This window comes from Neomonachus schauinslandi, chromosome 2 (assembly GCF_002201575.2).
Source record: "Neomonachus schauinslandi chromosome 2, ASM220157v2, whole genome shotgun sequence".
In the NCBI taxonomy this organism is placed as follows: domain Eukaryota; kingdom Metazoa; phylum Chordata; class Mammalia; order Carnivora; family Phocidae; genus Neomonachus; species Neomonachus schauinslandi.
The window spans coordinates 138,167,549-138,183,955 of record NC_058404.1 but is presented as its reverse complement, the minus strand read 5'-3'; the positions used below and the strand labels follow the sequence as shown (position 1 = coordinate 138,183,955).

Genomic DNA, 16,407 nt, shown 5'->3' with positions numbered 1-16,407 from the left:
ATCCTGGGAAAAAAAGTATATGGGAGGTTTGGACTATTTACCGTGTCTGGATTTCACAGGTAAAATGCCGACACCAGGTATCATTTAAGTATAGCCAATTTCCCTGCTTACCAGTTTTTAAAAAATCTATAAAAGTCACAAGAGTTCAGCTATACCCAGGGGCCATATCAACTTCAGACTCTTAAAAAAAAAACAGAAAGGGAATTAAAAAGAGGAGAAACATGGAAGGCAAAGAACAACAAGGAGTCATTCCTAAAGCTCTTATCCAGCAAGATATGGGCTCTGAGGCTCGTGTTTTACACATGAATAACACTGAAGAGTGCCGTAAATATCTTTAACCCCAACAGAGTAATACAAAATTTTAATATAAATATGCCACTGGCAGGCACACAATTTCATGAAAGTAGACTTGAGCACCAACCCAGCAAGCCTGTTACATTCCCTTGATTCCAGGTGTTGGCCACACCTTCTTTACGTTTGTGTCTGGGATAAAAGAAACATCTCCAATCCTTTACCTATCACCATGACGTGTTCTAAGGCTAATGATTCCATTGCCTCTGCATCCCTCCCTCTTCACTGAGAGGTACACAGAAAACCTAAATTTTCCTTTGAAACAAATGAAATCACACAAACCAAATATATCTAGGATACCCTAGTTCATGAAACACAGCCCAATATCAAGTATAATGAAGACTCCCAAATGACTTTGGGAAGAAGAGAAATGTGCTTGTCCACCCTGGTACAAAAAGGCACATGTTCCCAGAGTCTCTTATTAGAAATACAAATAGAGCAATTTTGATTATACGATTACTGAATTCTGGGCTATTTTACCTATTAAAATATCTCAAATGGTTAAAATATACATTTACCTATTACCCATCCTTGTTTTTTTGAAAATACATTTGCTTGAAAATACCAATAGATTAACACAATTCTTCAATTTGAATAGATTCTGAATTATGTTTAAAGTCCCAAATTCTGGGGTGCCTGGGTGGCTCAGTCGGTTGAGTGTCCGACTCTTGATTTCTGCTAAGGTCATGATCTCAGGGTCCTGAGATCAAGCCCTGCATCAGGCTCTGTGCTCTGCTTGGGAGTCTCTCCTTCTCCCTCTATCCCTTCCCACCCTCTCAAATAAGTAAATCTTTAAAAGATAAGTAAATAAAGTCCCAGCTTCCTCTTTCTCTCAAACCAAAATGGGGACCAAAATCCAGTCGGTGAGAGAGTGACACACTCAGATTTACTGAACCAACTGGTGCTTGGGTCTCTTTTATCTCAGGTCAAATAAACTTTTAGTGTTAGAACTATTCAGAAATAGAGTCTGAACTTGTTATCTTTTAGATGAAGGGAACGAGTCAGTGCTCTTTCTACCATACATACTATGGGGTAAATAATGGGAGAAAGAAAGGAAAGCAGAGTCACCGCATGTGTGACAGTATAAAAAAAGTGAAAGGCGATAAAACTGAGTGATGGCAATGAGGATTCTCATCCACAAAGATTCAGGTGACAAGAGATAAGGAGCAGAGAGGACTCGGAACACACAGGGAGGGACTTCCTACAGAAAGCATGTGGCTTTCCTCAAGTAAGTCCAACATGGCCTATCGAGCCGCACAGCAATGAGAAGCACAGAGACTCACCTTAAGGACTTCCATCTGTCCTTCTCTATATGATTTTCAGGTCCTTCACTCTCATAGGAAGCCAAGTAGAGTGCTACAATCAACAAAAAGTAAGAATGCATGAACACTGAGGCCTTCTCCTGGGATATTACCCACCACCATCCGCCTCCTGTTTAAGGTGAGCTAAACCCTAAAGCAAAACTCTTTAACATATCCAATTACAACTGAGAAGCATCATAGTTTTATTAAGAACACAAAATATCACTTTGCCTGATTGACCATCTCAACAAAAACCCAAGGGCCTCTAGGCCAAAAAGGCACTTAATTAACTGACAGTTTATGGGGAGAAACAGCTTACAAATGCAAGCCACATGATGCTATCACACGCTCACAGTTATGTTCTTTATGAAGAAGGGGATGGGAGGGGGATCCTTTCCTGGTAGCCTTGATTTTTAAAACACCTTTCATAGCTAAAAAGCCAGAATTTCCAGGCCACTTTTTCATTCTTCTAATATTTTTTTCTTTATTTTTAAATCAAAAAGTATCTCATTCAAAGATTTAAAAGCTTGGTATTGATCTTATTTGTAAAGGTTAATAGCAACCAAGTCCCGTCTGGAATGGGTAAAATACTAATGCAAAATGCACTTCAGTCATATCACAAACACTATCAATCTACTGTGAGAAATTGTTAATAATACTAGTGATTTTGAGAATATCAGAATATAAAAGATCAAAAGAATAAATCCCTAAGTCTTTTACAAACTTTAATTCTCTTCTCAACAATTTTTTTCAGTACAGACAATCACTGTTTCTGCCTCAAATTCCTTAATGTCTTAACAGGTCAAGATTTTCCACTACTTTTTCAAATAGCAGCAGGTAGCAACTACCTGGTTTTTTTATTTTTGTTTTTTCAAATTACTTTTAATGTCAACATTTTTTGTCCAATGAAGCAAGTCCAAACAAGGGGGAAAAAAGTCCTTCAAAACCTTTCCACTTGTGCCCAAAGCTCTGCAGCTCTAGTATTATAAAGAATGTTTAAACATGGAAACAATCTGTTTATGGGTGAAGAGTGAGTGCCTGGCAAATATTTTAGGGATAAATCATATGGTTTCCTGTGCAACAGAAAACTCTTAAGATGGAAGAGGTCAGAAGACAGGCCTCATGTTGTATGAGGAACCAGACACGAGGCATATAGTATGCACCCATTCCCTAATGGTAGGGCTTGGGGACGCTGGTAGGAGCTCCAGCTACGAGGCTTACTCACCATCTTCACTGAAGACTGGCACCGTGAGCAGATACTGCAAGATCTTCCGGTCCCTCTCAAATGGACACTCTACCTGTTTCCACGTCATGAATTCACTCACTTGTTTGGCCAGTTCCCAAAATTTCTAAGAAAAAAGACAAGAGTTGAAAAGGCGGTCATCAAAAATCATGAGCATTCCATTTAATGTTTCCCCTCTGGCTTCGAATCAACTGAACTACATGATTTGCTTAATTTAATAAAAACTAGCTATAGGTATTTATGAGGAACAGGTAAACACTTACTCACATACCTCTGGATGATAATAATAACGTTGCAGCTAATTTATTCTACTCAGTAGTGTTATTTCCTTTCAAAACAACAGAGAAAGAGAAAACTGGGTTCTAGAACTTCAGAATCTGCTTAGGCTGCCTGGCCCGGGATGGAACGTCAGAGAGGCCGGCCCCTCCCCATGCTCAGATTCTGCGGCCTACCCTTACCTCAAAATTGACGTGGCCGTTTGGAAGGCGGTTGGCACAGCCCTCATTGAGGAAATAAATATCTTTGATTAAAAGACTGAAGAACGGTATCACAATCTAGAGAAAAGAAAAGATTTTGGTTTGCTTGGGCAAATAGATATTCAGCGTCTCATCAAACAATACAAGAAATTCATGAAGGACATTAGTGCTGGCTTACATAATAGGCTACAATGAATTAAGATACAGTGTTTTGTTCACGGCCCATGACAGCAGTTTCCTCCCTTGCATAATTTTGCTAAAGATGCAAATGCTATTAATAACCAAACCCTAGCAAAGACAACAAGCATTAGGAGGCGGATAGCTTCATGTAGCTTTTGCAGTCTTCCCCACTGCAACAGCATATCATAAATCTAAAAGATCTAGCTCTAATCAATGGAAGAAGATCTAAAAGCACTCTTGCTTTTCACTTAGCAATCCCTTAGTTGGAGCAAAATATTAACAGAACACCTGTCACTGCAGGCATTTTAAGATTTTTAAGATGTGTGACCCCTGTCCCTGCTAGAGATCTGTACTGTTGTATCATTTAGACTTCTACATTTTAGATGAATTTCTTTTTAGATGAACATTTTACCCTTGAAGACATTGCTCAAGATAATGTGAGAGCTCAGGGTTTTAGGTAATAGTTGCTGCAAACTTCCTATTGGGTAAACCTGGCCTTCAGAAGAGAACAAGTAGGCACCTGTTCTCATGGGAAATCACCTAAGCAGTACCTTGCACAATATGTTGTGAGATACGTCCAAGTGAAGGAGGAATATAAATGTGTACATTAGAATTAATGGGTGTTGGAAAAACACTAAACCCCTAGTAAGACTCTCCTGCCACGGGTCTTTGACTTGATGAGGTGGTATTTACTTAATTAACCTAAAATAATAATCTCTAAGAAACTATCCTAAATCCTACTAAGCCCATAAGGAACAAAGAACAAAGCTCAGACATGGTAACTTCCACCTTTTCTCAAATGCCAACAAGTTTTTGAAGTTTCTAAATTTGCTACAGTGCGAACAATGCTCCAAACACAAGTTGTGGGCCTCTGTTGTTGACCCAAGAGCAGGTTTTTGAAGTTTCCCAAAGCCCATGACTCATAGGGTACATCTACACCAGATGAATGGGAGCCCTGGAAAACATACATTTGGGCTCATACGCAAAAATATGACGTATCAATTTTCACTTCTAGAGATAAATTCAGATTTCCCCCTCTAAAGTCATTTTAAAAAACAAGCTTTGGTTATTTTTTATTTCACTGGTCGCTGGAACAGCCAAAGCGAATCTGTGGTTTTGACAGCGTCTTTGAGTATTCTTGTAATCATTTGCTATTGTCTATGGAAGTCTCCTAAGCCAAATTAGGAAAGATCCCCTCATTACCTTCCCCTTCAAATAATACTGGCTAATCCTCTATTATTTTAGGACTAAACAGCCATCGTAACAATGAAAAAGCATACCCTGGACCTCGCTTCTTTGAAAGACCACCTCTAATGGGGAGGCCTGGGTTTTGGACTCCATTGGACCTCGGCTTAAAATGTGGCCCCACAATTTATTGGCAGTACAACCCAGGAGTCGACAAATGGTGGCCCGCGGCCCAGCCCAGGCCCACCACCTTTTTGGTATAGCCCAGGAGCCACACATCAAAATAATATTTCATGAGCATGAAAATTAAAGGAAATTCAACTTACAGTGGCCAGAGAGCTTTACTGGAAAAAAGCCATACTCGCTCATTCATCTACATATTGTCTGTCTGCTTTTATGCCTGCACGTCAGAGTCGGCAAGAGAGGCCATATGGCCTACAAAGTCTAAAATATTTATGATCTGGCCCTTGATGGGAAAAGTTTGCCAAGCCCTGATGTAAGCGTAACATACTAAGAAAGCCTAGTTTCCTCACCTTAAAATGGGAACAATAGTAACTACCTCACTGAGTTGTGGTGAGGATTAAATAATACAGGTCTGACCTCAGTTAAGCACTCCCAAAAAACCAATGGGGCCCATAAAAAGGGAAAAATACTATTGATACACTTATAAGATAATAAGGATATGTCATCCCAAGGCAAATGAAGACTAAGTTATAATCAAGATGTGGTACTTGCATAGTATAATAGCTTTTAAGCAAGAACTTTATTCTCAGCGCTGGGCTGTGAGATTCATGTGGTGTTGACCATTCTGTCTCACACTGATATTTAAACTTTTCATAACTCCATGTCATGTGCCTCTAGCTGAGACACAGAGGCTATATTTTATGTAATATTCACATTTATGGTGCCTGCAAGATGATCATATATATATATATATATATACATATAGAGAGAGAGAGAGAGAGAGAGACTTCACATATAAGAGAGATCATCTAGTATTTGTCTTTGTCTAACTTATTTAACTTAGCATAATGTCCTTGAGGTTCATCTATGTTGTCACAAATGGCAAGATTTCTTTTCTGTTTTTATGGGTGAATAATATTCCATTGTGTATATATACCACAATCTCTTCATCCATTCATCCATCAGTGGATACTCAGGTTGTTTACATATCTTGGCTATTGTAAATCATGCTGTAATAAACATAGGGGTACAGGGATCTTTTGGTTTTCTTTGGATTAATATCCAGAAGTGGAATTGCTGGACTGATCCACTATTAATGGTTTGAATCACTCTTCTAAGAATATAGAAATATAAGTAATCTCCCTTCACTGTTCTGTTCCTTATGCCCATATGCCAGAAAGAAGTCTCATAGGCTCTTCAACTTCTAATTTACTCATTGATAGTATTCTTCATATCTGCAGCCCCTATAACAAATCTAACATAATAAGAATCAGGAAATTATAAGGACTTTGGATTTCCAGGCACTAAGGTAGATGTATGGGTTACCAATAGGAGGGAGCACGAGCCTGGTTTCTGGGAGGTCCTGCCAATGATGTCTTTAATGGGAGAACTTCTCAAGTAATAGTGTTTTCTAATTCCCTTTCAAAATATTCTTTTTTCTTTTTTTAGATTTTATTCGTTTAAGTAATCTCTGCCTCCAACGTGGGGCCTGAACCTACAACTCTGAGATCAAGTGTCATATGCACGCTTCACCAACTGAGCCAGCCAGGCACCCCTCTTTCAAAATATTCTTAATTCAGGGGCACCTGAGTGGCTCAGTCGTTAAGCGTCTGCCTTCGGCTCAGGTCATGATCCCGGGGTCCTGGGATAGAGCACATCGGGCTCCCTGCTCCCTGGGAAGCCTGCTTCTCCCTCTCCCACTCCCTCTGCTTGTGTTCCCTCTTTCGCTGTGTCTCTCTCTGTCAAATAAATAAATAAAATCTTTAAAAAAAATATTCTTAATTCAGTGACTTGGCAAATATACCTTAGAGGCATTACTGGTTTCATACCTAGAAATGAATGCTGTTGAGCAGGAACAAGTTCCCACAAACATAAATGGAACAGTAAAAGGATTTAAAACCATGTAATCATATGAGGAATGGTTAAAAACCTGGAGGCATGAGTACCCATAGGAAAAATAGCTGTTTAAAGATCATTTAAGGGCCTCTGTGAGGAAGACAGAATTGATTTGTTCTATGATATGGTACCTAGAGATATGCCACCCTGGCCACATAAACTTACAATTTGAAAGAATATTAAAGATGCTATTATCCCAAACCATGTTGCTAGAAAGATTTTTAAATTACTTAGGAATAAAGAGAGTTTCTCCTCACTTCAAAAAAGGAAAAATAAACCCCAACTCTCCTGAATAAAAGATGTGTTTTACCCGGAAATGTTTTCATTCACAGCCTTTGAGACCAATTGTGAAAAAGCAATGGCCTTTTTTTTTTTTATGGTGGTGATTTCATTTGTTTTATGAACTAGAGAGTATAGTTCATATGCTCACACAGAACTGGTGTAAAAGAACAACAAAACTAAAGTGGGCAGAATTTATTAAATGATGTAAAGGGTAAACACTTTGGACTGTTCTCTGGAAAAAGCTATGAGAGTCCCACAAGTCTAGTCTCTCTGGGGGGCTGGACTTCAGAATGACTTTGGCCAGGGCTCCCTGTTACAGATAGGATTCTATAGCCTCCTGGCTCTCCTGGAGGCTCCTGCAGAGAGAGCCTTGCATCTGTCTGGGAGGCGGAATGACAGGATGTAGACAGCCCCCCATGTGCTGATTTCCTGAAGCCGAAGAAACTTCTGATTCGATTTTTTCTCAGTCTTGTCACAGGGGTGCTGAGATTTGGGCAAGTAAAACTTAAAAGCTGGTACACTCTGTCAGGCTAAATTGAGATAGTTTTCCCAGCCTCACCTCCTCTCTGACCTTGTCTCTTTAAAAAAATAATGTATTCACAGTGTCTCTCAAATGTTATCAGAACTGATATTCTGGATTTTGTTGAGAACCAATTTAACATTTTCAAAAGGTGGTGTTTCTTTTTGTGATTTGTTTTTATTTTAGATCACTGAGGCTGAAGTTTTTTTGCGGAAGGGATTGAGATGCCCTGAAATGTTTTTTACCCTCATTTCTAAAAATTTGTTGAAGATACAGTTTAACCTAAGAGATGGATAGAATCTAAGCGAAACATAACTTTCATCAAACAACTTCATCAGCCCATTTACCGTAACCAGGTATTTATTTTGCAAATAACATGATCTCTAAATGTCGAAATGACTGTTCCTTTCCACCTAAGGAAACAGGACAATAACATGGGCCAAGAAAGGACCCTCAGAGTCGAGAGTATGATAGATCCAGGATAGTATTAAATTGTTTAAGGGGAGAGTAGATAGAGCAAGGACCATTAATTTCTCAGACATCATCCCTGTACTTTTTCTGCCACCCACGTACCCAATTAGTAACAGCAGGCCTAATGCTACAGCAACTAACCTACTTTCTGAAAATAAATGACTTAACCATGGGAGGTAAGCTAATTCTTTTAAGAAGAAAGGTTACACTAAATCAGCTACCTTGTGCAGAGCTGAAATGTCTATTTTCCATTAAATCAAATTACTCTAATGTTATCAGTCATCTTAACATATGACTTAATTTATTGCTTGAAAAACAACTAAGACATATTACAAAATGATCATTTAAATAATGCAATAATGACATAGTAATATCCATTTATAATGGATAATAACATGGTACCTTCCTTTAGCATTCCCCTTCTCTCTGTGGCAAAGCATAAAAATTTCCATAGTGTATCAACTTCTCTCTTAGATCTGAACAGGTAAAGGAAGCTTGGGACATTAGTTCACGTGGCATTTATGCAACACATGGCAATTCTACCATGAATAAAACTCCTTTAAGCACATACCTTCTCTCTGCTGCTGTGAGCAGTTAAAGACCTTTGTGCTGCCCCACGAAGAGCTGTTCGGTAATTGTAGAAATTACTTGAAGGGTCCATCTGATGCTGTCCACAAAAGAGAGAAGAGTATTAATCATTTACTTCTCACCAGCAGAAAGTTTGCAAGATCATACTTTTAACCCTACATAAAAAATTGCAATAGGCAAGGGGTGCCTAGGTAGCATAGTTGGTTAAGTGCCTGACTCTTGGTTTCAGCTCAGGCCCTGACCTCAGGGTCCTGAGATCAAGCCCCGTGTAGGGCTCCATGCTCAGTCCAGTCTGCTTGGATTTCTCTCTCCCTCTCCCTCCTCCCTACCCATTAGCTCTCTCTTTCTCTCTATAATAAATAAATAGATCTTTAAAAAAAAAATTGCAATAGGTGAGAGAACTCATTAAGGATAGGATCTACCCCTCTCATACACACATGTAGGCATAAAACACATCATAACACAAATGTTTTCTTTGCTGAGGCTTGGTTCATTTAGATAAGCTGATGTCAGCTTCAATAATGTCAAACCTAGACCAAATTCTTTCCAGGTTCACTGTGGACACTAAACTTAAAACTGATAACAAAGAATCAAACACCAGCGTAAGAAACCATTTCCAAGTTTCATTTGAATGTTAATGGGTCAGTTGATGGTTGGCCATGCATAGGGATCCAACCCTTTGTAGTGAACTTGTTCTTTGCATTTGTTAACAAATCATTCACAAATAGTTGAAGCATACTATCTTATAAGAAGGAAAAGACATTTATTAGATAATATGAAAAAAAGCAATATATCCAATGATACTTCCCAATTTGGAGGAAAACTTAGGAAAGAACATTTTTTTATTATCTCCAAAGACCGCTGATTCAAAGCACCAATATGCCAAGGTGATAATGACATTAGTATGACCCAAACACAAATGACTTTATGTATAATTCTTACTATCCTCAGAATTATCCTGGAAGAGCTTTTGCATAGGTTAGCTAAATTTGCTGAAAGGATGGTGAATGAGTATTTCTATAGGGATGGGAACTCTTCCCCTGGGACACTGTAAATAAATGAAGTTAGCCCACCCTGAAGTAGAACTCCCAATGGTTCAAGATCCAAATTCCATCCTGGCAAACAATGGGATATGTAACTGACAGGTCACCATTTCTTCAGTCAGTTCACCCCAAAATGGACACCTCTATCTATGAAAGGGCTGGTCTACAACCTGATTTATTACCCCCTCTGCCAATTCTAACCCCCTTCCATTCCCTACGTCTCTAAGGAGAGATGGGCTTTCTTCTCTGTAGTACTCCCTAATCAAGAGCAAGCTCACATAGAAGAATTTCACTTTCTGGGTGTAAAATGTTAACAGCAAGGCATAAGCTTCACATACCTCAAGAACATCAAACTTTGCAGTCTTCACTTTGGCCCATGTTTTTTTCAGTCGAGACACTGGGCTCATGTTCATGCCAGCTTCCCGTTTAAAATGGAGTCGGACGCAGGGGGAGAAAAAGTTGAAACAGACAAATAAGAGAAGTCATTTGAAGTTATCCTCTAAAAAAGTGTTCATTACTAAGTGTAAGTTAACTTGATTAAAAAAAAAACAACAAACTGCCAGTTTTCCACAGTAGAAATACCATTTCGTACTCCCACCAATAATATACGAGAATTCCTCTTGATCCTCATCCTCAACAATATTTGGTTCACCCAGTCCTTTAATTTCAGTCATTCCAGTGTGTGAAATGGTTTTACACTGTGATTTTAATTTGTATTTCTCTGATGACTAATGATATGGGACGCATTTTCATATACTTATCATCTATAATATAACAATAAGTATATGAAAGCATACTTTTGTGACATATCTAAGTATCTGCCCCATTTTTCATTGGGTTATGTGTCTTCTTATTATTGATTCATAGGGTCCTTTATAGAGTCTAGATACAAGTTCTTTTTCAGCTATAATGTATTATAAATACTTTCTCCCATGACATGCCTTGTCTTGACATTTTCTTAATGGTATAAGGGGAAAAATTAAGTAATCTTCTATTACCCAGACTGTGAACTTTCATTCAGGTCCCTGATTTAGATGATCTTTCTGTTCACTACTTTCAAGAAGTAAACCAAAGAGCCAAAATTTGGTGAGTATTTTCAGGGAGAAAATAGGAAAATTATGTCAAAAAGAAAATGGAAAACAGAATTGGTGAGGGGTGGGGAGTTATCAGGATCAAAAGCATTGAATTTCATTTGGTAGATTCTCTGACTTCAAATTGACTCTGACTCTAAAGGGTCAGGTAAATACTCAACTATTTACTAAATACCTACAATGTGTAGGATAAACATATGATTTATCATATAAATTAGCGTATTTTTAAATGAAAGAGTCACTATCAATAACTGTGGCATGACCCCATGCACTATGTTTATAGGATGAATGAAAAGAAACACGGTCCCTGGTGTTAAAATCCCCATGTTACAAAGGAGGAGCAGAGTTCGTACACCAGGGTAATAAGGTGCTGTGGGTGGTAAGTACTAGGACCACAGGCAGTCAGGAGACGTTCCAGTTTCTCAGGCCACCCTCCAATCCATGCTGATAGAACCATACAGTGTAGTCTCAGATCATACATTTCTATAATGCTTGACACACTTATAATGCCCAAACACTTTTTAAAATCCTTCATTTGGGCAAATCTCTCACTTATGAGCTTCTATCGATAAATATTCAGATGAGGACAAACTGACTGGATGTATTCCATGAAGTCTCATACACGTCAAAAAGAGTGTACACACTTGTACGACGGTGATATTTAAAGCATTCTGAACATTCTAAAACAATTCAGGATTAAAAAGCAGAGTTTTCATTAATAAAACTGTACTACGTGTATATTTCTAGTAGACACATTTCACAGAACCTATACAAATAAAGGACACGTATCTTTCAGAAAACACTCACAGATTATCGCCATCAGGGAATTGAAGTTGCCAATGTTAAAACACTCCCGAGCTACGTCAATGAAATACTCAATCATTCTTGCTCGGTGCTTCTTCTTTACAGGCTGTATAGAAAAGGGGGAGGGGGGAAGAGGGCAGTGATCCAACACATAGACCCAACAGATGTAAAATAAGTATAAAAAAATAATAAAGTGAGGAGAAAGAGAAAATTCATTTCCTCACCATGCAGATTTCTGTGGCAACCAGGTAGCTGAGGCGATTGAACCATTCCACGTAAGCCTCTAAGTTTCGTGTTTTCTTCCGTTCACTGTAGCAACTCTACAGAGAGAGCAAAGTGAGCAGATGAGTTGGAGACAAAAAAAAAAAGAGTGGATTAGGCTCTCATTTTTGTCAGATATGGGCCTTTATTCCAGTTTATGGAGCAAGACAGCTTTCTAAGACAAGGGGATGGGGACAGAGAGAGAGAAAATCACTAACATTCTTGACTCCCTTTACAGAAATATCACAATCTCTTCGTACAGTCCAGTGAATCCCAAAAGATCTAGAAAGGTACTCTGATGCATTCAAAATGGTGCCCCTCCCTCCTCGGAAACTAAGTTACTCTCCGTGGGAACTGTCCTCAGAAGCACAATTCAAAGGGTTTTGGATGCATTCTAAAACAATCTTGACTGATTAATGGGGTGTGACTGCCAATTGCTAGCAACACAGCAAGAAGAAGCTGAGAGAGCAGGGGACTAGAACATTTTCTCTTAAAATTCAGTCTAGGACAAAATTTTGGAGCATCATGTAGCAAGAAACTAAACATCTTCCAAGGTAGGTAAATGGAAGTCTAGGCCATTATGGTCTTTAGTAGGGTGAATGACACCTTATTCAAAAGTGAAGGGAGTTCAGCTCATCTTGGAGCTCAAGGCCAAGGCTAAACAGGTTAATTACACACCTCTTTCCTTCCTTCAAAAAAAACCTAACAAACAAAAAAGTCCACTAGCCTTCTGCAAAACCTAATCCTCGCTTCCTGTACTGAGGGAAGCTATTCTAAGGCCGGAAAACAGCTGTTACCCCTAAGTTCCAAAGGGGGGCTTTCATTAGTGGGTGATACAGTCTTTGCCTAACAACTTGAGATGTTTCTGGAGGTCACTGGGTGGGGGGGGATTTCTTATGTGTGTTTTATAGTCCATGCCCAGTGTTATTTGCTTTACATGTGGGCTTCACTAGGGCAATAAACCTGTCATGAGAGGTTCACCTTAAAACAAGAGGCAAAGTGGCAGAGACCCTTACTCAGCACACTGGATGTGCATCCTGTCTTTAATGCCCTGTTATTGTTGAATCATGAGCATAGCATTCTCTTGTATTTTCTTTCTGACTTAATCTGCTAAAGCCATTATGCTTTTATCTCCTACCTTCATCACCACAAATCCTGCATCTACTTGCTTATTAAATTTCCCAATAAGGAGGAAGAAGAGGTTAAACGTTTGTGATAGAGTAAGAATAGGATGAAGGCGCTTGAAGATTTGGCTTAAGAAAACTGCAATGAATCAGACGTGGCTAATGAAAAAAAAAACTTTCTGATTGTAAAACCTAAGACAAAATAATTCAAATTTCCGCCTCTTGTACCTACTATCACAGACAAATAAAGTCCATTTCCAATTTCAGAGCTGACCTCTAGGTAGCCTGATTTACCTTGTCATTGTCCAAAGGGTCCTTCTGTACAAACGCCTGAACAAATTCTTCTGGCCCAATATAATGGAGCCTTTCCTGAAACACAAAACCAGCAGGTCAACGTTGTTAAAGAAAATGAGAAGAAATGGACTGTTAACTCCTTCTGTTGACTTTTGGCATGACCCCTACTTTTTATAAATAAGCCTTTAACCCTAAATATTGTCATCATCATCAAGATCTGAGCAGAGGCAATTTTCTGTGTAAGTCAATGCTACAGGACATAGTGAAATGCTGGGCAAGTTATGGAAAAGTAGAGGGGGAAGATGAGGTAGGTCAGTAAATACGCTCTTCAGTCTTGTTCTCACAGTATTTAAAGTGAATTCCCGGGGCGCCTGGGTGGCTCGGCTGTTAAGCGTCTGCCTTCAGCTCTGGGGATCAAGCCCCACATCGGGCTCCCTGCTCTGCGGGAGCCTGCTTCTCCCTCTCCCTCTGTGCTCTCTCTCTTTCTCTCTCTTGCTCTCTCAAATAAATAAATAAATAAATAAATAAATCTTAAAAGAAATGAAGTGAATTCCCAGAATGTCAAAAACATTCAGATTTGAATGTCTAAGGAAAACGAATTCTAGCTATTACACCTATTATTTCCCATTTGGATTATTCTAATATAATCTCCCATAACATGACAGCGGATAAACAACTTGTGTGGTTGCCACAGCAAAGGGTGGCAAGGACCTTACCAGCTCTATGTGAGTCAGCTGCTGAGCCAGAGTGTAAGGGTCACTGCAGACAGTGATGATGTCCCTTTGTATGGACTGCGGCTTGGTCTTGAGAACCGTGAGCCGATCTGTGGACGTGGAGCTGATTTTTGCCAGGACTTCCTCATACTGGCTGAGTGTGGCCAGTTTGCGGATTAGACACTGGATCATCTGCTGGACATTCTTCCTGTACGTCTGCCGGGGGATAAGCAAAGGATTACATCCTGGCTCTGCGTGTCGACTTTTGCCACCATGCAAACTCAGAGACTGTGTTCTTAAGTGCTTTTACCCAGATGCTGGAGAACCACCAGGGCAGGTACAGGACGATTCAGCCTGGCTCTCATAGTTTGAGAGAGGTACATCACACATAAGGTGTCTTTTCAGACCTGTAAAATTTAGCTCTTTCCTCAGGCTGCTCTTGAGAGTACAATTCAGGTTGAGCCAGGAAAACCCCACAATGACATTTTAGATTAGCTACTACACAGAAATAACTGCTCTTTGGGCCGGCATAGGAATGTCCTGCTTTACTTCTGGTAGGCTAAAATACGTTGATCTCCACTCAGAGCATCCTCTTCCTAACACTTTTTCTGTCGGGTCACCTTCTTGATTTCCCCACTCCTCTCATGCCCAGTCTCATTAGTCTACAAGCATGGATGCCAACCGGACTCCCCACTCCCCACCCCCCCAACCACCTTCCTGACTTCCACATAGGACATGGGTTACCATGAGGAAGCAGTGGCTATTCATTTTTGGTATCTGACCTCCCTTTGACTCATGTCCATTTCTCTCACATTCATGAGTCAGTGCTAACATTCGCAACCAACCAGACTCTTCCACGGGGCAGTTCTCCCTGTTACCAGTTGCCATCTGTCTGCTGCTGCATCATGCTAGAGCCATAACACTTAAGATCAGCTGGTTTCAAAAGCAATTCACGTATTAGAGATAAATGTCAATCTCTTGACTTTTTACAACACTTGTTAAGTCAAAGAAATAACTTCACAATTGATCCATCCCCAGGGTACTGTTATCATGATAGAAGTTACAGCGTTCTTTTATTCTTCCTTTTCTAGTCCCAGACTGCCAAACAAACAACATTCATCCTTGTAGGTAAATTACCTGAGAAAGGCACACGCGCTAACATGGTCCTTAAGTTAACAGCTCCAAAGGAGGGCAGCACCAGTGAGCTGAGATGTGGAAAGGCCTATGGCTATGCTCCTCTGCGTGGTCAGACCCTTTTTAAAAGGTACTACACAGTATTACTTTCTGAGATGAATTATTTGAAAACTGAATGGCAATCTTACCTACAAGAACCATATTATTTTACAGAGGCAATTTGGTTTACTGGAGCAAATTATGAAAACTCAAATGGATAGATATTTGCATACTTAAGGAAAATTACAAATGCATCTGGAAATGATCAATTCTTATTTAGTCAAGGCAAAAGAGCATACACAGCCTTCTTTTTCTTTTCTTTCTCTCTACTTATCTGGCATATATTCCACTTAGTTCTTTAAACTGGTCCATTAGATGACCTTTTTTTTCCCTCTATTATTCACAGACCACCCTAAATCATCAATGAAATACCTAAGTGTTTAAAAAGTTGAACCTTGGGGTGCCTGGGTGGCTCAGTCATTAAGCGTCTGCCTTCAGCTCAGGTCATGATCCCAGAGTCCTGGGATCGAGCCCCGCATCGGGCTCCTTGCTCCACGGGAAGCCTGCTTCTCCCTCTCCTACTCCCCCTGCTTGTGTTCCCTCTCTCGCTGTGTCTCTCTCTGTCAAATAAGTAAATAAAATCTTTAAAAAAAAAAAAAAAAGTTGAACCTTCAAAAAACCCTATCTTCCACCTAGCGTTATCAATTTAGAAGATGCTATCTATTTGGTAATATGCTTGTCACTCAAAGAAAATGTCTTTTTCTTTGGAATTTGAAGGAGTTCAAGATTGAATTAAGGGCTATTTTAAATCCCTCATGGTGGGGTGAAGTAGGGGACAGGGGATGGGTAAAGCAAAACAGGTAAAGCTGGTCAAAAGGTACAAACTTGTAGTTATAAAATAAATAATCATGGGGATGTAATGTACAGCATGGTGACTATAGTTAATAATACTGTACTGCATCTTTGAAATTTGCTAAGAGAATGGATCTTAAAGTTCTCATCACAAGGAAAAAAATTCTGTAATTTTTTGTGTGGTGATGGATGTTAGTAATACTTATTGTAATCACTTCACAATATATGCAAATACTGAATCATCATGTTGTACACCTGAAACTAATATAATATTATATGTCAATTACACCTCAATAAAAACAATAGAAATAAAACAAAATAAAATAAATCCCTTGTCCCTATTTCCCTTGCTCTTCTGCTTTCATCATCTTGAGTT

At 39.3% G+C, this 16,407-nt stretch overlaps 1 protein-coding gene across 1 annotated transcript in view; it reads right to left on the bottom strand.

The window, feature by feature from the left end:
- RASGEF1B (RasGEF domain family member 1B) overlaps window positions 1-16,407 on the bottom strand; it is a 37,985-nt gene that overhangs the window by 2,969 nt on the left and 18,609 nt on the right. The window contains exons 5-13 of the mRNA XM_021702235.1: window positions 14,010-14,222; window positions 13,294-13,368; window positions 11,839-11,934; window positions 11,618-11,720; window positions 10,058-10,137; window positions 8,660-8,755; window positions 3,354-3,449; window positions 2,878-3,001; window positions 1,635-1,707 (exon numbers count right to left, since the gene is read on the bottom strand). Of these exons, the coding sequence (XP_021557910.1) occupies window positions 1,635-1,707; window positions 2,878-3,001; window positions 3,354-3,449; window positions 8,660-8,755; window positions 10,058-10,137; window positions 11,618-11,720; window positions 11,839-11,934; window positions 13,294-13,368; window positions 14,010-14,222 (956 nt within the window). The remainder of the gene's footprint in view (window positions 1-1,634; window positions 1,708-2,877; window positions 3,002-3,353; window positions 3,450-8,659; window positions 8,756-10,057; window positions 10,138-11,617; window positions 11,721-11,838; window positions 11,935-13,293; window positions 13,369-14,009; window positions 14,223-16,407) is intronic.